General features: G+C 37.2%; 2 protein-coding genes across 2 annotated transcripts; one reads left to right on the forward strand and one right to left on the reverse strand.

Moving 5' to 3' along the window:
• Positions 1 to 1,528: 1,528 nt before the first annotated feature.
• Positions 1,529 to 11,597, forward strand: LOC140140425 (solute carrier family 15 member 4-like). Its single transcript, XM_072162186.1, has 8 exons — positions 1,529 to 1,952; positions 3,030 to 3,237; positions 3,805 to 3,974; positions 4,372 to 4,598; positions 5,009 to 5,195; positions 5,646 to 5,846; positions 7,545 to 7,682; positions 11,386 to 11,597. The coding sequence occupies exons 1-8, from the start codon at positions 1,529 to 1,531 to the stop codon at positions 11,595 to 11,597; spliced, it is 1,767 nt and encodes a 588-aa protein (XP_072018287.1).
• Positions 11,598 to 11,719: 122 nt separating this feature from the next.
• Positions 11,720 to 23,238, reverse strand: LOC140140426 (uncharacterized). Its single transcript, XM_072162187.1, has 2 exons — positions 22,322 to 23,238; positions 11,720 to 11,738 (listed from the first exon to the last, which is right to left on the reverse strand). Exons 1-2 carry the CDS (start codon positions 23,236 to 23,238, stop codon positions 11,720 to 11,722), a joined length of 936 nt encoding a protein of 311 aa, XP_072018288.1.
• Between the last annotated feature and the right edge of the window lie 2,974 nt (positions 23,239 to 26,212).

Below are 26,212 nucleotides of genomic sequence, written 5' to 3' on the forward strand. Positions count from 1 at the left end.
ATATAGGGGGACCAAGTCCAATGAGTGACCAATATTACGATGCAACACTGATCCGAACTTTGAAACGCTGATATGACGACACACACCACCAGTGAGGTTTTGGCAAAATAATTACCCAAAATCGATGCGAATATAAACAGGGATACTGGGATACATGCACGTGATGCAGGAATATACAAGTTTATTCTTGGTACTGGCACACGTTATTTGATAGCATGTAAAACTACGTCATTATTAAGAAAAGGTGAACACTGAAGGCGCTATTTATCTTAAATCGTGTTTTCACCTTTACAAGGGGTAGATACTGGTATAATGACATTAAAACATCAGAAAAATAACATATATCAACGACATTTCCAACCAACATATCATCACGAAATGTTAGGAATAACTTACGTATATGTAAATATGAAAACATATGAAGACCTGAGCGCAAGAAGACCGTAAGTCCACTTGGCCCCTCAACATGTATACACAAAAGTTACGTATAGTTTCTTAGGGTTTTATAATATTTAATACATGTTCCTGGGTGAAAACATCATGAAAGGTTGTGAAATATTTGTTTTGCACCCTGAACATGTATAAAACATTACCAAACTATACGAAACTCCCGGACGAAACTATACGAAACTTTAGTGTATACATGTTGAGGGGCCAAGTGGACTTACAGTCTTCTTGCGCTCAGGTCTTCATATGTAAACAGCGCCTTCAATTTGCCCACCAATATACAGTTTATAGAATAAACAATACCACAAACAAGCAAAAAAATATATATAGGCCTATATGTACATAATTAGTGTGATAATTGTTGGTATTGTCTAGGTCTAAAATTGACAATTATATACCGTAAATGTTTTGTTTGAAAATTTACTAAATGTTCACATCAAACAACCCTGGGCATGCATCACCAGGCCATCAATTCGTATATTATCTGGGCGTAAATGTCTCAGATTTAGCATTGTTTTTGTACATAGATATTTTAAATTACAGTGTTGTTGCTGGAAACTATCTCGATCAGTGCAGAATGAAACTAATTGAAAGGATACTTATTTATAGTTACCCCGTATAAATTTCAGGGAGGGGGGTTAGATTTTGTGCAATATGTTGGCAAAAAAATTTGATCACATTTCTCCCAAACACCAAAGGAAAAAAACCCACTGGGCTCCTGCTTCTACCGTGGCGTGGCCGATACTACATCAATAATGTTTGTGCAACTTTAGTGGTGGCATTTTACCGGAGATAAAAACGCCGAATGCATTAAAAATATGAATCTCACGGGCGGCGTGAGTAACGACACGGGTAGAGCAGTTTTCTTATTGTTGTCATTACCGCTCGCTATCTACAGGTGATTCCTCTCAGCTACGAAAATGAAGAACCGGAATGACGAACTTCGATACATTGGTCAATTATATATACTTCAGCTAAAACAGGCGGCTTTTTGATGACTGCAGATCTAACATTGAGACCTCTTTTCATTTCTTTGAACATCTTACATTTAACAGGTAAAATACACTAACGGCTAAATAACATGGCAGCAACAAACATTTCAGACAAATCGCCTCTTGTTAACGATGACTCAGATGCAAATGCCATCTCACATTATTCGAGTTTAAGCATTAACCCAGACATTGAGGCTAAAAAGCGGCTGACCCCTCCTACTCCTCCAACAACACCCCCATCCCTATTACCCTCTGGTAGATTGCACACTCGTCTGAGTCTTCTCTGCATCCTTTTCTGCGAACTCTGTGAGAGACTAACTTTTTATAGTATATCTGGTAACTTAGTGTTGTTCTGTACCAGCGAGTTGGGTTTCACGAGTGATTCAGCTGCGACCATCTCGCTGGTGTTTTCGGGAACTGCTTTCTTCTCACCGGTGTTTGGAGGGTGGTTTGCCGACTCCATTGCTGGGAAGTATAACACTATTTATGGAGGGTTGCTGGTTTATATCATCGGTAAGTTATAATTGTTATAATTCTACCCTGAAGCGTTAGATTATAAACTTTATTCCTGATTAAAGTTTTCAATCTTTGCTGCTGGCTCTAATAACACCTGTCTAAGGACCTGGTGCTCAATATTTCGAAGTCAATCATTTTGATGGCTCTCTGCGAACGCCGACGAATAGTGTAGCCACTTCACTGGTTGCGAAATCCCAAGCAGTTATGGCCATTGAGTTCGCAACTGCTTACCATCTGCTTGCTCTGCGGTTTTTCATTCATTACTCGAAACCCTTATCGTGTTTATATTTAAGCATATTCAACCATAGTTTGACGTTTTTCAAACAAGTCCAGGCTACCAGGTGATTATGCATAACTGGCAGATGATTGACCGGCAGCCTGGATTTGTTGGAAAAACGTCCAATGATGTGTTGAATATGCTAAAATGTTTATTGTAGGTACTTACTGGAGTCTAACCACCGTGAGCAATTTGCGGATCATTCGATATAATCCGGTAAGTATTGTCATTCATCAACGAACTCAAGGACAATACTTTGTTAGGATATTGTTGTCAAGTGTTATAAGCCGGTTGCGTCAAATGGATGAGAAGGTCCGATCAAGCAGATGAAAGGGTGACTGAACTTGGCATTTTATCGGGCAGACACACATTTTGATAGTGTATATCATATCGTAACAGTATTTTATTTTTCAGAAGAGTTACATATTTAACTTGTATCGACGTTGGTCTGCGGCTTGGATTCCGAGCACGCCGATTAGATAATCGGCGAGATTAAGCACTAGATCCTAAGATGTTTTATCTTTGCGTCACCAGACTCCGTGAATGGTGTGAAGGGCGTAACTCAGTCTAAGAGGAAATGTCTTAAATTTACGGGACCTGTATAAACTGGCAGCGCCTATGCGGATATGGGGGGGTGATATTACCTTATATGGTTCCGTCATTGAAATTGCCGGTCTATGACCCCGAACATGTTGCAATGGAACACAAAGTACATGTAGGGTCAATAGCAAACACCTTGCCAAGTTAGATATGAATGATTCCAAATTACTTGTCTTTGATATGTTTCTCCCTTGCAGGTGCTGCACTGCTTCCCATAATATCCATACATTATGAAGACATCAACCCCAATCTTAGCCTCTCAGATTCTGCCAAGCAAGGGTATTTCATCTTCGCGTTGGTCACCATAGCCATAGGTACTGGTGGTATTAAGGCAAATGTAGGACCATTTGGAGCACAACAACTCGACAATGCAGGAGAAAAAGCTGTTCAGATATTCTTTAATTGGTAAGATCTTGACAAGTTGACATGGTATGAGGCACTGTACGAGCCGCTATTTTGTTTTCTAAATAAACTTGCCGGGACCTATTAAAGAGAAAGCCCCGCCAGAGCAGTTCTTTTGGAATGAACCAAACCTGCCTGGTTATCAAATTAATCAGTAACAAGGTTCTCTCTGAATTTGACATTCTAATTCATGTTTTAATGCTATTGCATCAATTAGCAACTGTCAAATTCAGAGATAACCTTGTAAGTTGTCACTGATTAAAATGATAACCAAGCAGATTTGGTTCACCCAGAAAAAGTGATTTGGTGGGGCTTCCTCTAAAGATCGTTACCTTGTATTAGAGCAGGAGAAATAAATATTCAGATCAGGGACGAAAAAAAAAATCAAATCATCGACGGCTGCTAACTGTGCCGGACGCGTAATGTTTTTCTGCAACCATAACGAGACGCAAAATTTTATTAAATCCTAACCCTAACCATAACCCTAATTTCAATCAATACTAACAGCCACGCATAACTGTTGCTTCTCAAATCCTATGACATTGAATGATAATGTATTATTTACTTCAGGTTTTATTGGTTTATCAACGTGGGGACTGTTTTGTCATTCTCATTTGTTGTGTTCGTTCAGCAAACTTACGGCTTTGCGTTGGGGTACACGATCCCGGCTGTTTCCATAGTGATATCACTTGTCCTCCTTCTCGTTGGAAAGACTTTGTACATCCTACGACCTCCTGAGGGTATGTGTTTATTAGTGTCGCATTATCGACCTCTATTGTAGATCAATCACTCCTCTTTCTAGATAAAATTTTGATATATGAATTATGATTTTCAAAATTAAAAAAAAAATCGGAAAAGTGTCGAATTTTGCCTGAAGCCAAACTTTCGAAAAGGTACAGATGTGAGTGAAACGTACATTGACTCATCAAAATGTGTAATTTCGATTACGAATTACGATCCAGTCTGTATGCATATTCTTTGATAATCAATAAGCGATGCAGAGTTACAGCAGTTCAGGGCAATGCATTCCAAAAATAGTTTGGACCCATCGCTTTTGTAATTAACCCTGTTACCATGTTACACCACTACTTCTACAGCGAATCAGAAAATACAAATCTCATTTGTATCGTGTTTTAGGAAGCCCGATGACAACAGTGACCAAAGTAGTTGTATCCGGTGTTTCTCAATGCGGACATCCTAACGAAACTGACCCAGAACCAGATACGGTGGAAAGCTGTATTGACCACGTCAAAGAGAGACACGGGGGAATGTTTCCCGATCAGACAGTTGAAGATGTGAAGACTTTGGGAGGCATTTTGCCAATATTTGCTACAATTATTTTCTATTGGACCGTTAACTTTCAGGTAAAGTTAGTTACAAAAGTTGCTACGGACGAAAGTGAATAATAAAAGTAACTTTGGAATGACACTAAAGTTTAAAGAGGAAACCCCGCCAGAGCAGTTCTTCTGGAGGTGACCCAAACCTGCCTGGTTATCAAATTAATCAGTGACACGGTTATCTCTGAATGGATTTAATAGGTGCAAATTGATGCAATAACATTAAAACATCAATTAGCACCATTCAAATTCAGAGATAACATTGTCACTGATTATTTTGATAACCAGGCAGTTTTGGATCACCCCAGAAGAACCGCTCTGGCGGGGCTTCCTCTTTAGGTAATTACCAATTGCATAAATTTGGAAAATTAAAGGAATAATAACGAAACAAACAAGTGGAAATATTGACCATTTGCTTTTACGCTCATTTTCCTTAGACACAAACTACATTCATATTACAAGGAGAGCGGTTAAAACTAAAGTACGGCGAATTCACTCTCCCTGTGGCGTCTCTAAACCTCTTCTCGTCTATCAGTATCCTACTATTGATTCCTGTGGTAGATAGATTGATTTACCCAGTATTTGAAGAGTTGGGGAAGCCACTAAAACTACTTCAGAGAATTGGTAAGGTACATTGTAACATTCCTGGCGGCATAGTGACTACAGCGCACTGGAACTCTGCAGTTACCACCGCGCCGCCGTCGTTTTTGGACCGGCGGCGTGGAAACAGGGGTGTAGTTTCTGATGCGGTGGAGTAACGGTGTCGTGACGCCGAGTCACACAAATAAGAATCCTACCATGTAGTTAAAACCATTAATTCCGAATTCAAGATGACAAGTCGATTATTGTGTCAATGGATTCAGATGATGTTTTTGAGGTGATCCAGTGTTTGAGCAATCCTCTTACGTCCCTTCAAAGATTAAAATGACCAGAGGTTCCCAAGCTCTTCACGTCGATAAGCTTTGGAACGTTTGTGTGAGCTTTTTGTAGAATGTCTAATAGAAAAAATATTCTTTCCATTCCAATTTCCACTACAGATAAGTTTTTGATTCTCTATATTTTCTTCCATACAAGGTATAGGAATGGTTCTGGTTAGCATCGCAGCTGTTATTGCCGCCATAGTAGAGATGTCCAGGAAGAACATCATGCAAGAAGGCGGATGGGAGGTACAGATACTTGCCGGGGAATCATTCAATGCATCAACTCTGTCTGTCTTTGTACAGATTCCAGAGTATATGCTGGTAGGCGCTAGCGAAGTATTTACAAGTATTGCCGGTAAGCAATTGGTTAATATGTACATGATGCGACCTATTTGTCAGATGGGACTGTCCTCCTGCTACCCTTCTGCATTATTCCTCTGTGTCGTTTGGTTAAGTGACACGCATGCATCATTCCTTTGTGACATCACATGACTTGACAAGAGCAGAGTTCATGGCGAAATGTGATATTATTTATCCTTTTAACTGCATATCGTTTTAACTGCTTGAAGTATACTTTAACAAACAAAATGTGAGCTCTGAAATCCTTGTTTTGTTTTGTTTTTAAATTAGGGCTAGGGGACACATAGCTGGTAAGAATTTGTTTATTATTTTTGTGTACCCATTTTTTCAATTGAAGACCCTTTCAGGCTTCATAACTGATATTATAGGGTATGACAGCTTGACGCGTGAAATGACACTACACATTTAAGCTTCAATATCTCAGGATATCCATTCAGGTCTGACAAAAAAAGACTGTAAATGAAAAGATGATCACAGTGTAAGCTCTTTCGCAGTTCCCCGCGTAGTTCGTGCAGAGCGGACAAACCTATATCGACAGGATCTGTAAGCCTGGCAACAGCAAATTGATTCTGATGTATCATTTTGATATAATTAATGTTGTTATAAGAATATTCTTCTTGTCAAAACCTCATATATCTACTGACCTGACAGTTTCGGCCAGTATCGAAGGCCATCATCGGAATGATGCACAGCGTCAGCATTTCGATATCTTCGTATCAGAAATTGTCATGATAGTAGCTCGAATCCACACATGGCTAGTATGTTCCGCCATTGGTGGTTTCTAGAGAGAGGCCGGGGGATTCTTTGACGCGGCGAGCTCCCAAATTATTTTCCTTGTCAATAATTTGACGCCGTCCAAATTGATCATAATCATGATTAATGTCAAACTGCGTGGTCTGTGATTGCTGAATTGGATTGTTCGCTTTCAGATTATTTCCTAGTTTGTCTAGTAAAGTTTCATTTACTTTACATTTTGCTACTTTTAGCGATTCCTTTTCATGTTTACCCAATCTAGTTTTTAAAAACGACGACACCCACATATAGCATGTATAGGTAGAGTCATAATTTGCGCAAGGTATCTAATACACGCAATCGGTCATACACCGGGTTCTCTTTTGTTCTTGGGGTTAAATAACAATTTCCTCAGGGTAGTATGAGGACGTACCGCGGCGGCAATACCATGCCTTCTAAAAATACGAGAGGTCGTTTCAGACAAAATCTCAATGGATGATGAAAAGTCCTTTGTTTTTCTTTATAGAATCCTTGCTCTTAATTAGGGTTCCCATCTGTTTATTGTCCATTTTACTTGATAAAACGTCCATATTATCATCTATTTCCTACGGTGGAAAACATTCTTAGAATTTACGGCACTCCTAATTCGCAAACCAGGTAACAAAGTGAGGGCGTTTGAAGTACACATGGACATTTACTTCCCAAACACCTAGAGCCATAGGTTACTCATTATCGCCTTTAGTAGGAGGAACGGATCAGGAATAATTAATTTTAGCTGAAAAAGGTGAAACATATGACACGTGCGGTCTGTTAATGTTTAAAATTTACCCGCCCAACAGTTGGATCACTCACACTAGGTATGTCTCACGTCCCTGTCTCAATCCGCCCGCCACTTTTATGCTACTTTTATGCTGACAAGTATTGGTGTTCTGATTGCAAATATTAATTATGTTCACTCTAGGTCTAGAATTTGCTTACTCCCAGTCACCGACATATATGCAGGGGATCGTGATGGGTATGTGGCTGGCTACTATCGGGTTAGGGAACTATGTCGGATCCTTATATGTGACTATTGTCAACTCAGTAACCAGAGAACTTGGTACGTAATAACTCGTATATAATGACAGATGCACAAGGCACTGACAAATATTAGCAAGATATTTTAAGCTATGTCTCTTTTAAAGACGAAGCCCACCCGAGCAGTTCTTATGGGTAAACCAAACCTGCCTGGTTATCAAATTAATCAGGAACAAGGTTATCTCTGAATTTGACATTTCCTAATTGATTTTTTAATGTTATTGCATCAATTAGCACCTGTCAAATTCAGAGATAAGCTTGTCACTGATTAATTTGATTACCATGTAGGTATGGTTCACCCAAGAAGAACTGCTCTGGCGGGGCATCCTAAAGGATAGCAGAATTTATCTGCGCTTCTCAACAAGTCGCTTAACATGCTTAAGTTAATTTAGGACGGTTTGATCTGATAGTTATTCATTCATTCGTTCGTTCGTTCATTCTTTCATTCATTCATTCATTCATTCATTCATTCATTCATTCATTCATTCATTCATTCATTCATTCATTCATTCATTAAAGGTTTATTACACATTTGTCATGCAACAATTTTGCAAAGATACACGTATAAAAACATTACAATATTTTTAAATATAGAAAAATCATTAAGACAAGATCAATTTACATAGTTAAACCATCCACACATTCATTTTCAACCATTCACCCACATGTACATCACAACACCCACCCCTGTACCCCACATCCACTCATAAACTATCACTCCCACAATATCACACCCACCGACCTTACACACTGGCACCCACCACATAACACTATATTATACAGCCTATACCTCACACACCACTTACTTAATCTCTTTCCTGTCAATGCACCAGTGACTACATACTCAATCCCTTTCTCGGCATACCCCTACATACTTTCTTAAATGAATTACTTAGCATAACATATTATATTGCACATTAATGGTGTGAGAGAAAATGTAAATAGCCTTGTAAAATAATTAAAAATCTAAAAACTAGGAGTCTTTCTTATTCCCCATATTGGCCATGTAAACCAGAGGGTTTTTCGCAACGCAATGTTCTACACCTGGGTATCGACAATTGGTCAGAATTTCTTAAAACTCTGCCATCAAAACTATAGGTGTAATATATATTGTTCCTGCTTGTTTTTTGAAATAATGTGCCCGCAGTGAAAATGTTGATTTTATTTGCAATTGTGTCCAATATTAAAATGCCCTTATGTAATAATGCTATGACGTTCTATATTTTGTGTGTAACGATATTATGAAACTCACATATTATTCAGGATTTCCACTAACGAAAAAAGATGACGTTTTTAAAGCAAAACAAAGACATTTTTGCCTTTTTAGACTAAGAATTTATCGAAAGGTCGTCAAAAAAGGCCATTCCATTTATTCACGCATCGCAAAACTATACATGAATGATCCCCAACTGTACCAACTAACCACACCCAAACTCATCACCACACACCCTTACACAAGCAGTCGGGCTGAAAAGGCGACGAAAGAAAATATTTCCGTGATTAGGGAACAAACCAAAAGATTGATGACGTCCTATAAACGAAAATAGTTTCATTTAGGGGAGAGAGGGTAAAATACTCGATTACGTTTGCAAAAAAAAAAATCGTATCTGCGGTGCAGATGTGACTTTCTTGCGGAAGAAACATATCATCTCAATTAGTACGTTTTATAGCGGGTTCGCCGTCGGACAAGTTTGGAACTGTCACGCTCAGGAAAAGCTCTGACCTCTTCAGGGCAAAGTGCCTAAAAATGAGATATGCGCCACTTGCCTACTGATGGCTCTGAAAAGAGCCGTTCACAGAAAACGGCCTCTTTTCAACATAAAACAAACAGGCCTCACCTATCTGCTAAAGTAAAAGGTTTGGTGGCTCGAACAAAAACCGGTTCACTGAAGACTGCGTCTGTCAACAGAGAACCAACATACCTCGCCTATCTGCTAAAGTGCAACGTTTGGTGGCTCTTAAAAAGAGAAAAGGGCCGCTCACTGAAGACTGCCCCTTGTCAACAGAGAACAAGCAGACCTCGCCTATGTACTAAAGTAAAAGGTTTGGTGGCTCTGAAAAGAGCCGTTCACCGAAGACTGCCTCTTGTCAATAGAGAACAAGAAGACCTCGCCTATCTGCTAAAGTAAAAGGTTTGGTGGCTCTGTAAAGAGCCGTTCACTGAAGACAGTCCCTTGTCAACATAGAACAATCAGACCTCGCCTATCTGCTCAAGTAAAAGATTTGGTGGTTCTGAAAAGAGAAAAGGGTCATTCACTGAAAATAAGTAGACCTCGCCTATCTGCTGATGCAATTGAATACATGAATACAAGACCCACCCAAGTCCATTGGAAGTGATTTTGAGAGAAAAACCTGTGTATCATTTTAATTCCTTCAGTTAGATTTACCTGGTCAATATGGTAAGTTTTACATGCAAATGAGTGGATTTAACTGTATTAGGTATGACGATTAGCATTTCAGGGACTTCGTGGGGTTCATTTTAAATGCTGGAATTGGGTGGTTTTTTTAATCAAATACAGAGACAACAATGTTAGAATGAGATTACCACTAGTAAGATAATACAAAATAAAGCACACAGGTATATATAATGTTGATAGGCATTCTGCCATGTAATATAAACCACACACTTTCCTTTATTAAACCCATTTTTTTTTCAAAAGTCACTCTCCAGCAAAGAAAGTGTTACAAGTGGACTTTTATACATACTGGATTTCAATCAATGTGTTACAAGACTCAAATCATGGAATTGGTGTTTCATTCAGACACAGAGGATGAATTCGAGATGGTCTTTCATATATATGACAGGCCTATGTATAGCAACAATTTCCAATAACTCAATTTGGCCAAAGTATGGACTTGGGTGGGTTTTGTATTCATATATTCAATTACAGAGAGTTTGAAACAAAGTAGGTTGTCCCGTTCATCTTTGTGTCAAGTTAAACAAAATAATATGCTGCCCATTATACAGACTGCCGTCGGGATAAGAGAATAAGACAATCATTTGACAACGATTGGATGCGTGAAGAGCGTAAATCACTTCATTGCGGGTGTGGTAGAGATTAGTGGCGTTGTGATTGGTTGTTAGCTGAGACCACAAAAACTGGAACCCCAAATAACATGTTATACGTACTTATTAGGGGTTCGAGGTAGTGGGTCCCTTTTTCCCGTCTGAGGGCTACCGTTTTCAAGATTGTACGAGAGTAATCTCAAAAATGGGGACCTAAAAGAACATGTTATATTTATAATAGGGGATGGATGTTGTTGGGTCCTCGTTTTATAGCCCTATAGGGTAATCTTAAAATAGCAATACCGAGCCCGTATAGTATGTATTTTTGATCTCATGCAGTTTTCGAGACATCGTCATTAGCCTAGTATAGTCTTTTATGTCTTAATGTTTATGTTTAGTGATGTTTTATAAGTTATCAAGTTTGATAAAGTGTTTAGAAATCAGTAGGTGTACTTGTGTCACAAGTATTGTGAACATGCCAAATTTATTTATTCACCTACATTTGTTGATACTAGGGGTAACTCTATCATATGTCCCATTATTGTCCGTATACCTTTTAGAAACGACCCACAATTTTCAACATTTCATTATTACGTTTCTGGCAGGGAGGGAGGGGTCGCCTGAGAAACAAAACTAGTTACGTTATAGGACGTCATCGATCTTTTGGTTTGTTCACTTAGACTGGTAGCTAATGGCCCATTTTCTCATTGTTTTCTAGGTGTTGTCTGGTTTCCAGACGAGATCAACGATGGCTACTTGGAATACTACTTCTTCCTCATAGCAGGTATCAACCTTATAGATTTTGGTATTTTCCTTCTCATTGCCAAGAGGTATAATTATGTAAAACAAAATGATCCTGACATTGACACCATGACAGACAGAGAAGGAGAGCGAACCAGAGAATTGGGAACGGATCAACGTATCCAATAAGATCCTGACTATGAAACAATGACAGACAGAGGAGAGTGAACCAGAGAACCAAAGTGTGATTCAAAAAATCATGCAATTATGTCTTAAAAAGAAAGGAATTAAAAAAAGTTTTCAAAAGTACTTTAGTAGTAGCCCATTAAACTTCAATAAAAACAAGACACACATGTGTACAGTTATTAAGTTCCCAATCATATTAAATTTAAAATGAAATTTATTTCATATGTAAAAAATAAAGAAAAATTATAAGTACGACACTTTTAAACCAGTAAATAGAATCAACCATGTAGGCTGTAGCTAAAGTAATACAAAAATTATATTAACCCCACCCCCTTGTTACTTTTATCACAATTATAATGTCTATCACCTCAAAATATTTTGAATAATATACTTTCCCGACGACATGTCTTTCCGCAGTAACAATTGTTGATTTTTTAGTAAATAATACTAACTTGAAACCTATGTATTTACTTCAATATCATCTATAAACCTTTAATCAGTTTTAATCAACATTGCCCGGAAAATAACGAAACAAACTTTATATATATCATAAACTATATCATAGTAAAGGAAAATCTAACCGTGAAGTTGTAAGATTATTGAATATTGACGAGGGATCTCTCCAATATAATTGAGAAAAAAGGAGATTAATGGCTCAATGGACAATCGCCCGAAATCTGAACGGCCGAAAAAGAAAAACCCACCAAGATAATAATAACAACCGAACCCAAATAGCGTTTGTTTCAAACATTGTTGATGAAGACCAGCAGTGCAGTCGGGATAACTGCAAGTCGATCATGATAACTTGTTGATAGCAAGAGGGTATTGACGTCATAACAAGCCTCATTAAACAGCGCCGCCACTTTTTTCAATGGAATTTTACTATGTAATTTACCACAAAATAAGGACATTTTTTCTTTATTTATTTTTCAACAATGGTTGTACCCTTGGAAATCTGAACGTTTCCTATACTTGTCGCTAACAAATCAGGACATTTTCATCGTATATAACGACACTTATCACTAAAAAAGGTCCGGACGTTTTTAACATATTAAATATCACTCCTCTATACCCCTTTGAAATCCGGACTTTTTTAACACTTGCACTAAAATATCCGGATTTTTTCAACATATTTGATGTCACTTCCCTTGGAAATCCGGTCTTTTTCACACTTGTGTCACTAAAAAATTCCGATTTTTTTCTTCGTATTTAATACCACTCCTTTATACCCTTCTGTACAATATGTAGTTGAAACTCCGCAACTTCAACATGAAAGTGGATTAAGCTGGGAAATCCGAATTTTTCTCTCATTTCAAATTCACTCCTCTATAGGAGGTGTGTGCTTATTTTCTGGAATAGCTATTTAAACAGCGCCGCCACTTTTTTCAATGGAATTTTACTATGTAATTTACCACAAAATAAGGAAAGTTTGTCTTTATTTATTTTTTGTAATAAATGAGGGTTCCAGGTTCGTGCAATTATGACTATTATTGATTAAAGGGTTTATATTTTAGTGACAGTTTAGGTTTGATACGTTTTTATTTGTAGTATTATTACAATTTAACATTTTCTGCGGTTATAGGGGTTGCGGAAAGACATTTCGTCGGGAGAGTACTATAATTGAGCATAGTGAATGCCACTCCTCAACAATGGTTGTACCCTTGGAAATCTGAACATTTCCTATACTTGTCGCCAAAAATTCAGGACATTTTCATCGTATGTAACGACACTTATCACTAAAAAAGGTCCGGACGTTTTTAACATATTAAATATCACTCCTCTATACCCCTTGGAAATGCGGACTTTTTTTACACTTGCACTAAAACATCCGGATTTTTTCAACATATTTGATGTCACTTCCCTATATCCCTTGGAAATGCGGTCTTTTTCACACTTGTGTCACTAAAAAATCCCGATTTTTTTCTTCGTATTTAATGCCACTCATTTATACCCTTCTGTACAATATGTAGTTGAATCTCTGCAACTTCAACATGAAAGTGGATAAGCTGGGAAATCCGAATTTTTCTTTAATTCAAATTCACTCCTCTATAGGAGGTGTGTGCTTATTTTCTGGAATAGCCCTTTACAATACACAGATGGATGCGCAATCTTTGAATATGATGTATACTATAGTAAGAATTCCAATTGAATGAATGCAGCTGTCCTAAATTAACTTAAGCATGTTAAGCGACTTGTTGAAAAGCGCAGACAACAGCAGCTGTACTCGATCCAACCGTGATCGTATATCGCGTATTTCAAACTACAACGGGAACGCATGACCTTGGATACAATGCTAACCAATCACGAGTGCGTTGGCATGGTTGGATTCACTTCCGCGTTACTCACGCACAGTCGCACACGCTGGCGTACATCGAACCGTATACGCAAAAAACGTCACGCTATTGAAAGCTGCGTTCACCCATTTGGAATTCCTACTATAGTCATTGCAGTGCTGTGACAAAATGTATATACAGTCCTTTTTGACATTTGAATGTGTTGCTTTTTATGACAATTGATCATAGGCTTGCGAGGGACAAATCCTCATGTTTAGTAAACAACCTAAAAAGGTACTCGACATACATGTCAGTATATCATTATCAAGATCAGGAAGATTGTGTATTATGCTCAACATGTATGTCAGCATTTGCTTCTCTTGAGGTGATTTTTATCCCGTTGTTCATCTAAAATTGATATTAAGTCCCAAGCCTAGCATTGTTGTGGAGTGAAATAGTAGTACAACGTCTCTATTCGCCTTACATTCTCTTGTAAATATTATGTCTCAATTCGAAGCACACCTGGGTATAATACAATTAAGAATGAGGACATTGATCGTGTTAAATCTATGTCTGATTGAAATGTCTCGTATCATCCTAAATCAAGCCTTTGAAACTATAGAGCATCTTTTCGAGGTATTGAAGACATTGAATGTTGCTATGGAAATGGGTCAAACGTCGAATGCGCAGGTGTTTTAAAAGTATACCGCATCCACGATTATCTAATATAAAAATAGTAGAACTTTCATTACTTGTCATGCCAGCTATGTAAAGTAAAAAGGAAAAGTCGTATATGTGACCCATCACATCGAAACAGACCACCTCGCGGCAGAAATGAAAATGGATATTTTAACACTAGGATAAACTGCTGCTTTTTAGCTTGAAAATGACACCTTACTTGTTGAAATCAGATACAGTAAAAATGTTTTATGAGGCAGAACAAGCTCAGAATTCTTTTTATTTTCTTTATATTTTCCATCTTCTTTCATTGTTATCTGCCAATGAAGATAGCTGCGAAGTGGTCTGTTTCGATGTGATGGGTCACATATGATATTTATAGAATAATGGAAAAGAAAGTAAAATAATCACCCGTTTAATTATATTAAAATCTTTCTTTTGTATCCCAAATCACATTTCTATTGGTGGTTATTCTAAAAGAGACAAGTCGCCGTCTGCACTGGTATCTAGTCAAAATATAAATAATCGAATTTATAGGCTAGACGAATTAACTAAAAAAAGTAAAATAATGCAAAATTGTACATTATCTTGTTGAAACCCACTCCAATATATTCCTCCAGCTATAAGGATTCAGAAATGCAACCGTACTTGAACTAAAAAGCTTTAAACCAGCTATCCAGACGATCGTGATATGTCGTTTAGTCTTAACTTAACCATTGTGACTATAAGCGTCTGCACGTTACCGCTCTGGGAAAATCGACTCTTCAAACATTACAAAATGATCGTGTAACAATTTTCGATGTTTTTAAAACATTTTCTTTAATAATAACTAAATCATAATATCTATTACATGTAAATCAACAAACTGTGATTCCGCATACTAAGTTGTGTGTGTGTGGGAAATGGTTTGATGATGAGTTAAGTATCCACCATTACATGGAAATAAAATAAACAAATAGAAAACATATACGATTTGAAATAAAATGTTTCAATTTATTCGTGATACCAACATTTCTTGAAATAGTTTTGATGAACAATATGTGTGGCATTTCCAAGTGGGGAATGAACAAAACAAAATTCTGTTAGCTGCACTGAAATAGTCGAGTGTGTAATATTTTAGTACAGTAAAATGGTAAGCATTTGCCTTTGCTAATTTTAGATTTTATGGTCTCAATAATTGTAAGATGTCACGCTTTATTGAACGGCTGGGTCATCAGTTACAGTTCTGCCGGAATTCTAATGCGTGACATATCAAATATTATGGGCCAACGAAGACGTATTTTATGAACCATAAAAGCATTCTAACGACACTTACAATAATCACCGGAAGATCGTAGATAATAATATTTCGAATACTTTCCATTTAACCATATCGCAACTGTGGCTTTACAATGCAGTTCTATACATGATGCAGTCATGTCTACAGTAGAATTCATCTCGACCTTTGCAGGACTTAACCCCATTAAAAGCTATTAAACCAAGATAACACTCATTGAAACAGCTCAACTGATTAAATCGGATCTTCTCTGGTTGTGCACAAGTGACTGTTTTCATGTGCGATATCGCAATAAAGCTGGTATTCATAGCTTCAGTTGGGTAACCGATTATAAAGGAAACGAAAGGAAACAATGTTATGTGTGGCTTTGTTCACGAAATCAGACAATGTCGTGCTTTTTGTAAACCAGCATTCTTGAAAATGAGCAACATAATGATTTTTGACTTAACACGGTTTAGAAATAATTTCTTCATATTTTTGGTGTTATCTGTCGTTTACATGTCCTTCCTAAAACACAAAAGTACGACCCTCTCCAAACACCTAAATTAGCTAAAATTTTAGGACATGTTACAAAACTTTATTTTCTAGAACCTATTTAGAATAATTTAAATGTAGCGTTTACCGGTTTTTTTGTGGCATCCTTCAGAAGTGAGCGGTCCGATACCAATATTTTCGGTCAAATCTCCATTCAAATAACACGGGGAGTTGGCTAGCTATGCCTTGCCCTCACTCATATTTTACAAAAGTACGACCATTTCTGAACATCTAACCTAGCTGTAATTTTAGGTCATGTTAGAGAAATATATTTGCTAGAAGTTTTGGAGAATAAATAAAATATTGGCTGGTTATTTTTCACACAGTGATGTTAACTAGGCAAGTGTCCATTCTCCCAACATACATCATTTGTAGGGGTCACGCGTCAATGGTGAGAGCACTGTGTATTGTGTATAGGAAAACGGACAGTAACTGCAGTATGATAGGTGCTAGAGGATATATAAATGAGTGATGTATACTAAGTGTCGTATGCGCAGTGATTCAAAAATAAGTACCAACATTCTCCATATAACCTTATCACAGCGTAAGTGCATCCTCGAGAAATTGGAACGTTTATTTTGGTCTAGAAAGTCATACAATCATGAAAATCCCCATTTGCCTTAGAATTGGATCGTCCAACCGAACTTTGTAGGTTAATTTTCTCTGCTAAAATGAGCTCAAGCTACATATGGTTCCAAGATTAAAGCCATTTGGTGAAAAATACGTTAACAGTAAGAAGATTATTAACTGTTACGTTATGTCGTTATCACGTCATAAAACTAATAACTGGTCTAATAATGTATCATGCGTGATATATTATACATTGTTTTCCAACTTGCCATTGGGGAAAATCTGCACTAGTCTTCAAACTAAAACATTACAAATGCGTTTCAAGGATGAGTAGTCATTTGATATAATAATAGCATAATTATTCAATCTTCAAGCATTTTTTGTATGAACTGCTTAGTTCAAAGTACAAAATAACATACGAAATACATTTTACAGGTGAAAATCGTATATTTTACAAAATTTGGCATTTACCAACCATGATTGCTTACTAATATTCCTCAATGCCATTGCAGATCATCCATTCATATTATATAGGCCAGTCAAATTATCTAAATAGCAAAGTTGAATACAACTAATACTTCTATGAGGAACATTAGGTCTGTCAAATTCAATGCCAATTGCATTCAGGAATCCACACTATTGTGAGATAATATTCAATCATCACGGTTAAATACGCATCAGCTCCGGGAAATCGATTCATCAAACATTACAAATCAGCGAACAACATTGACCTCGGTGTTGAAAACAAGATCTTTATTATCAGCAAATATGATAATATCACGTACAAATGAGCAAATCATGCGACTCCGCATACCACGTTGATTTCGAGTATGAAGTTATTTGTATGAAGATTTTTAAGGGCGTGGTAGCGTAGCAGTTCGCCGGTGCTACCGTGTTTTGCAATTAGGCAAGACGCTTTACCTCACTTGTCTCACCCACCCAATTTTAATGGGAAGCTGCCAGTGTATAATTACAATCAAAGTGCTAAAAGGAGTTGCGGACACTATAACACTCTAATAGTGCCGACATTTTTGTTTCTTTATTTCATTTCTTCATTAACCTGGGACACTCAATTAATCATCTGTTTTTCTTTTACTTTTTGAGTTGTGCATGACTTTAAACGTAGACATATTTACCGTTATTTAGAGTTATTGATCTGACACCATTTAGCATATATCTCTGGGAACTTGTTCTCTGATCCTTAAGGGAGTTTTCTGTCAGCAAATAGGTTTGTCCCAGATGGTTAGACCAGTAGCGTATTTAGCCCTTTTTGAACGGGCGCGCGCCCCCCGGGTACCAAAAAAAAAAAAAAAAAAAAAAGGGAGAGAGAGAGAGGGAAGGAGGGAGGGGAGAGAGAGAAAGAGGAGAGATCGAACTAGGGGAACGGGACATTATTTTGCAGGCTTCAAAATAGAAGTCAATGGCCTTATGCGACTATAGGTTGCCTTATAGTTATACTAGCCTATATTTTGTGATAGGGGGCCTTACTTTCCGAGCACGCTGGCAATTTGAGAGCACACTTGTATGCCTATGCCTATGGCATAAATTGTTTGGGCCAGGGGGCGGGCAAGTATAATATTTTGAGCATTTACTAGTTGTAACTAATGATACCGTTCAGGCGCGGATTCAGGGGGGCCGGCGGGCCCAGCCCCGGCCCCTCCCAAAGAAGAGGAAAGGAGAAAAATTGCATGTATAAGTTGGGCCGTCTTCTCGCAAAATTTAGGCTTTTTCAAACTAAACTTTTACACAATAATAGTGACAAAATGGTCCACCAAATGGCTTCAATTGGGTATTTTTTTTCCAAAAGTTTTTTTCTCAAACTTTTTTACCACGGAATTTTTTTACGCAATAGGGCTAATAGTGCAAAAATAGTCCACCGAATGGCTTCAATTAGGTCTTCATTTTGCAAAAATTTCTCACTTCTGAGGGGGCACATCCCCTCAGACACCCCCTGCATGCGCAACGTTATGGGTACATAATTTAAACCAACAATTCATACAATTTGTAAAAGTCAAAACTTGTCCACAAATAAATGGCTTCAATTGGGCCGTCTTTTCGCAAATTTTAGGCTTTTTCAAACTAAAATTTTACACAATAATAGTGACAAAATGGTCCACCAAATGGCTTAAATTGGGCATTTATTTTCCAAAAGTTTCTTTCTCAAACTTTTTTACCCCGAAATTTTACATAATAGGCCTAATAGTGCAAAAATAGTCCACCGAATGGCTTCAATTAGGTCTTCATTTTGCAAAAATTTCTCACTTCTGCGGAGGGGGCACATCCCCCTCACACACCCCCTGCATTCGCAACTTCATGGGTACATAATTATAAAGCAATAATTCATACAATAAAAGTCCAAACTTGTCCACAAATGGCTTCAATTGGGCCGTCTTTTCGGCTTTTGCAAACTCAAATTTTACACAATAATGACAAAATGGTCCACCAAATGGCTTCAATTAGGTCTTCATTTTGCAAAATTTTCTCACTTCTGAGGGGGCACATCCCCCTCACACACCCCCTGCATGCGCAACTTAATGGGTACATAATTATAAAGCAATAATTCATACAATAAAAGTCCAAACTTGTCCACAAATGACTTCAATTGGGCCGTCTTTTCGCAAATTTTAGGCTTTTGCAAACTCAAATTATGACAAAATGGTCCACCAAATGGCTTCAATTAGGTCTTCATTTTGTAAAAGTTTCTCACTTCTGAGGGGGGCACATCCCCCCTCAGACACCCCCCTGCCTCGCGCAAGCGCTCCGGGATGGCCGCTTCGCGGCCATATGATATTTTACAAAGATCTATTTTGCGCCCCCCGGTCTACGAATTCCTGGATACGCGCCTGTTAGAGTACAACCATCAACCCAAGAACTATTGTTTAGGCCTATATGTGTGGATAGTAATATGCACGATGTACCATATCTATCACGTACCGGTTGCGATGTCACGATTGTCCAAAAGTATAAATATGTATAGACTCTTAGACAGTATCACTTACAAGTTGGAAAGACACTACAGTATACTAATGCCGACATTTTTGTTTTATTTCTTAGTTAACCTGAGATACTGTATCAATTAATCGCCTGTTCTTCCTTGAGTACCAATTCTTGTTGCAAGATAAAACAAAGGAACAGCGTCTGTGGTATTCCATATAAGTTTCATTTTGTCTATTTTAATATTAGAGTGAAACATAACTATATGCATTGACGCAGTGAAACAACTGTTATATATATTTTTCGAGTTGTGCAATGACCCGCCTGAAATTCCGAGTTATTGATCTAACACTATTTAGCATGTACCTCTGGGAACTTGTTCTCCGATCTTCAAGGGGTTTTTCTGTTGGCAAAATAAATTGTCCCAGATGGATAGAGTACAACCATCAACCCAAAAACTATTGTTCATTATGTTTGAATAGTAATATCACGCCCTAACCAAACAGATACAAGATGCACCATATCTATCACGTACCGGTTGCGATGTCACGGATGTCCGAAAGTGTAAATATGTATAAACCCTTAGACCATCACCATGATCACATTCAAGATGCATCATATCTATCACGTACCGGTTGCGATGTCACGGATGTCCGAAAGTGTAAATATGTATAGACCCTTTAAACAGTATCACTTACATTGCAACCTCTCACCATGTTCATTGTATCGTTCAAAATCAATATTAGATAACGTGGGTACTTTTGAAGAGCAGAGCACAACAACAGTATGTTAAGTCAAAGAAGAATATCAACTTGCATGCTGTTGCATTAATGTTATAATGTATCTTTTTTCATGACATATGATATTAAAATCTTTTAAGCGATTTACAATACTATTGTAAAACCATTTCTAATCCGTTAGACTTCAGAATGAATGGCGTTTTACCTAAAACATACAAAATGTATATATAAATAGACAATTTTTACAATAATATAATATATTATAATATCAAATTTGTCGCAAGACTTCGTGAAAGGAAACTTGAATATCTTAAACCTTCTCAATTACCAAATCTTTTTAATGACTTCTATGTAAATTTCGTATTATTACGTTAGATTATAACATCATAATACTTCATCTTAATTAGTATGAAAACCACGTATTCCACGATCTAGATGATTGCGTATCTATCCATGCTTGGTATAGTATGTATTGATCCAACAAATCCAAGTTGGATATAATATCTTTTATTTTGCCTATCGCATTTGGTAAGATCTCTTTCAACCTTTATTTCCTCCGGTATTTGATATCTCTATCAGATGGTTATCTAAAATAAATATTAAAGTCCCTCAAGTCCAAGTTAAATAACAGTTGAACATCTTGCATTTTATATTGTAAATATATTATATGTCTCGATTTGAAACACAAAAACGAGAGCACTAATCATGCAAAATCCGCCTAATTGAAATGTAAGACAGTGTCGTGCGCAAAGGGGAGGGGGCAGGGGGATTCCTTAGCCTTTTAAAACGCTAAAAACCCAGAGCTTCAGGGGGCACTGCCACTGGACCCCACCAACGGCACTAAGGCTCGCAGTGTGGGCTACGCCCGCACCTTACACTCCTATTCAAACTCCATTCGGGGGAACTGAACAACCTGGCACCCCAACGTTCAATGTGCTGCGCACGCCACTGATGTAAGAAAATATGTGACCCCTCAGCACAACTGAGCCCTGAAGTCGCCAATCATCATTTTTGAGATATTCAACCAACATATTCTGCTTGAAATTAGCTTTAAAATGATGTATAGCATGTCTATAGTACTTGACATTTAAGTAGTGAAAAATCAATAAAACAGTCAATAAATCCTTTGTTTCCTAATGTTTATTGTTAAGTTCGATGGAGCATATCTCAATAGTGGCACTGGCGACATCCGGGCTCAGTTGTGGAGGATGGTCACATATAGCCATTGAACGCTATCTCACGGTCGTTGTTTAATTCCATTCTTTGAATTTCAAACAATGAAATAAGGTTAAAATTACAAGCGTGAGATAGCATTCAGTTACTACAGTATCTTGAAAATTCAACAATTGAAAATTAGATTACGTCTTATTTGAGGTATTAAAGAAATTTATTTTTTAATATAAATGTCAATAGTGTACAAAACTGTATTAATATTAAAATATAATCTAGTCAACTGGACTTACTATATTTTGAGTGGGAAATTTTCACGTCCAATCCTGAACGCATCATCAGCCCTACTGATGTTGTGGCGGCAAAAGTTCATTGACCTGTGAAACGGATGTTGTAGTATCACAGGTCACCACCTGTGAGTTCAACCTGAGAGGTATCTTCCTGATCGCTGAACTGTAGGCCCCGGCCAAGTTGTGACGTAGGCCGCCTCCCCTGTTAAGTGAAGGCTCCTCCCGTTTCACGTAAATCGCTTCTTTGACCCCTCTCTCAAACCATCTGCTTTCTCTGTCCAAGATTTTCACATCCTTGTTATCAAAAGAATGCTTTGTAATGTCCAAATGCGTATAGACGGCGGAGTCACCGCAACCAGTGCTGGCTCGTCTATGCTGGTACATGCGTTTAGCAAGCGTTTGTTTAGTCTCCCCTATGTACAGCTCTTCGCATCCACTGTCTTGACACTGAATCGCGTAAACGATGTTGCTTTGCTTGTCTTTAGGTTGTTTGTCCTTGGGGTGGACTAGCGCTTGACGTAAAGTGTTCTTGGGTTTGAAAGATACCGGTACCCCTTTGTCACGAAAAATCCGACGGAGTTTCTCTGAAAGTCCGGAGATGTAGGGGATCGTGATGTTCCTACCGCGAGTCACCTCACCGTCATCCTGAGTCTTACGTGCGGGAGCGGTTTCGTCGGTAGATTTGGTCTGAGCGAGTGCTTTGTGAAAGGTCCAATTACGATAACCGCAAAAGTTCAGTGCTTTTTGTAGATGTTCCCGTTCCTGTTCCTTTGCGTCCTCACTAGAGGGAATAGTGTTCGCTCTATGAAATAAAGTGCGTATTACACCCAGTTTGTGCACCAATGGGTGGTGTGATTCAAACAACAGATACTGATCTGTGTGCGTGTCCTTGCGGTATACCGATGTTTCTAGGCTGCCATCGCTTTGCACTGTAACCAAACAGTCTAGAAACGCAAGTTTGTTGTCTTTCAGTTCTTCCTGCGTGAACTTGATATGTTCATTGACATTGTTGATATGATCGTAGAAAGGGGCTAATTGATCTTTACGTAGCTTCACCCAAGTGTCATCAACATAACGATACCAGTGCGAAGGGGAGGTACCAGCATACGATGTAAGGGCCAACTGTTCAAACTGTTCCATAAACAAGTTTACGACAATCGGTGATACTGGTGATCCCATTGCGCAACCATGGCGTTGTCTGTAGAACTTGCCATCGTAGACAAAGTAGGTCGTGTTCAGACATAATTCAAGAACTTCACAAACTTGATCCGGACTGAGGTCTGTGCGCTCCTTTAGGAGGGGTCAAAGAAGCGATTTACGTGAAACGGGAGGAGCCTTCACTTAACAGGGGAGGCGGCCTACGTCACAACTTGGCCGGGGCCTACAGTTCAGCGATCAGGAAGATACCTCTCAGGTTGAACTCAAAGGTGGTGACCTGTGATACTACAACATCCGTTTCACAGGTCAATGAACTTTTGCCGCCACAACATCAGTAGGGCTGATGATGCGTTCAGGATTGGACGTGAAAATTTCCCACTCAAAATATAGTAAGTCCAGTTGACTAGATTATAGTTTAATATTAATACTGTTTACTACCTGGATGAATGATAATCTTCACAAACGTAGTGTACAAAACTCAAAATAATTGAATTAGATCAAATGTTGAGTGTCAAAGGGGTTTTATACGTGTACAAAACTCAAAATAATTGAATTAGATCAAATGTTGAGTGCCAAAGGGTTTTTATACGTGTACAAAACTCAAAATAATTGAATTAGATCAAATGTTGAGTCCCAAAGGGGTTTTATACGTGTACAAAACTCAAAATAATTGAATTAGATCAAATGTTGAGTGCCAATACGTGTACAAAACTCAAAATAATTGAATTAGATCAAATGTTGAGTGCCAATACGTGTACAAAACTCAAAATAATGAAATTAGATCAAATGTTGAGTGCCAAAGGGTTTTTATACGTGTACAAAACTCAAAATAATGAAATTAGATCAAATGTTGAGTGCCAAAGGGTTTTTATACGTGTACAAAACTCAAAATAATTGAATAAGATCAAATGTTGAGTGCCAAAGGGTTTTTATACGTGTACAAAACTCAAAATAATTGAATTAGATCCAATGTTGAGTGCCAAAGGGTTTTTATACGTGTACAAAACTCAAAATAATGAAATTAGATCAAATGTTGAGTGCCAAAGGGTTTTTATACGTGTACAAAACTCAAAATAATTAAATTAGATCAAATGTTGAGTGCCAATACGTGTACAAAACTCAAAATAATGAAATTAGATCAAATGTTGAGTGACAAACGGTTTTTATACGTGTACAAAACTCAAAATAATGAAATTAGATCAAATGTTGAGTGCAAAAGGGTTTTTATACGTGTACAAGACTCAAAATAATTGAATTAGATCAAATGTTGAGTGCCAAAGGGGTTTTATACGTGTACAAAACTCAAAATAATGAAATTAGATCAAATGTTGAGTGCCAAAGGGTTTTTATACGTGTACAAAACTCAAAATAATGAAATTAGATCAAATGTTGAGTGCCAAAGGGTTTTTATACGTGTACAAAACTCAAAATAATGAAATTAGATCAAATGTTGAGTGCCAAAGGGTTTTTATACGTGTACAAAACTCAAAATAATGAAATTAGATCAAATGTTGAGTGCAAAAGGGTTTTTATACGTGTACAAGACTCAAAATAATGAAATTAGATCAAATGTTGAGTGCCAAAGGGTTTTTATACGTGTACAAAACACAAAATAATGAAATTAGATCAAATGTTGAGTGCCAAAGGGTTTTTATACGTGTACAAAACTCAAAATAATGAAATTAGATCAAATGTTGAGTGCCAAAGGGTTTTTATACGTGTACAAAACTCAAAATAATTGAATTAGATCAATGTTGAGTGCCAAAGGGTTTTTATACGTGTACAAAACTCAAAATAATGAAATTAGATCAAATGTTGAGTGCCAAAGGGTTTTTATACGTGTACAAAACTCAAAATAATGAAATTAGATCAATGTTGAGTGCCAAAGGGTTTTTATACGTGTACAAAACTCAAAATAATGAAATTAGATCAAATGTTGAGTGCCAAAGGGTTTTTATACGTGTACAAAACTCAAAATAATGAAATTAGATCAATGTTGAGTGCCAAAGGGTTTTTATACGTGTACAAAACTCAAAATAATGAAATTAGATCAAATGTTGAGTGCCAAAGGGTTTTTATACGTGTACAAAACTCAAAATAATGAAATTAGATCAATGTTGAGTGCCAAAGGGTTTTTATACGTGTACAAAACTCAAAATAATGAAATTAGATCAAATGTTGAGTGCCAAAGGGTTTTTATACGTGTACAAAACTCAAAATAATGAAATTAGATCAAATGTTGAGTGCAAAAGGGTTTTTATACGTGTACAAGACTCAAAATAATTGAATTAGATCAAATGTTGAGTGCCAAAGGGGTTTTATACGTGTACAAAACTCAAAATAATGAAATTAGATCAAATGTTGAGTGCCAAAGGGTTTTTATACGTGTACAAAACTCAAAATAATGAAATTAGATCAATGTTGAGTGCCAAAGGGTTTTTATACGTGTACAAAACTCAAAATAATGAAATTAGATCAATGTTGAGTGCCAAAGGGTTTTTATACGTGTACAAAACTCAAAATAATGAAATTAGATCAATGTTGAGTGCCATAGGGTTTTTATACGTGTACAAAACTCAAAATAATGAAATTAGATCAAATGTTGAGTGCCAAAGGGTTTTTATACGTGTACAAAACTCAAAATAATGAAATTAGATCAATGTTGAGTGCCAAAGGGTTTTTATACGTGTACAAAACTCAAAATAATGAAATTAGATCAAATGTTGAGTGCCAAAGGGTTTTTATACGTGTACAAAACTCAAAATAATGAAATTAGATCAAATGTTGAGTGCCAAAGGGTTTTTATACGTGTACAAAACTCAAAATAATGAAATTAGATCAATGTTGAGTGCCAAAGGGTTTTTATACGTGTACAAAACTCAAAATAATGAAATTAGATCAAATGTTGAGTGCCAAAGAGTTTTTATACGTGTACAAAACTCAAAATAATGAAATTAGATCAAATGTTGAGTGCCAAAGGATTTTTATACGTAAA

This window comes from Amphiura filiformis, chromosome 19 (genome assembly GCF_039555335.1).
Source record: "Amphiura filiformis chromosome 19, Afil_fr2py, whole genome shotgun sequence".
NCBI classification, from domain to species: domain Eukaryota; kingdom Metazoa; phylum Echinodermata; class Ophiuroidea; order Amphilepidida; family Amphiuridae; genus Amphiura; species Amphiura filiformis.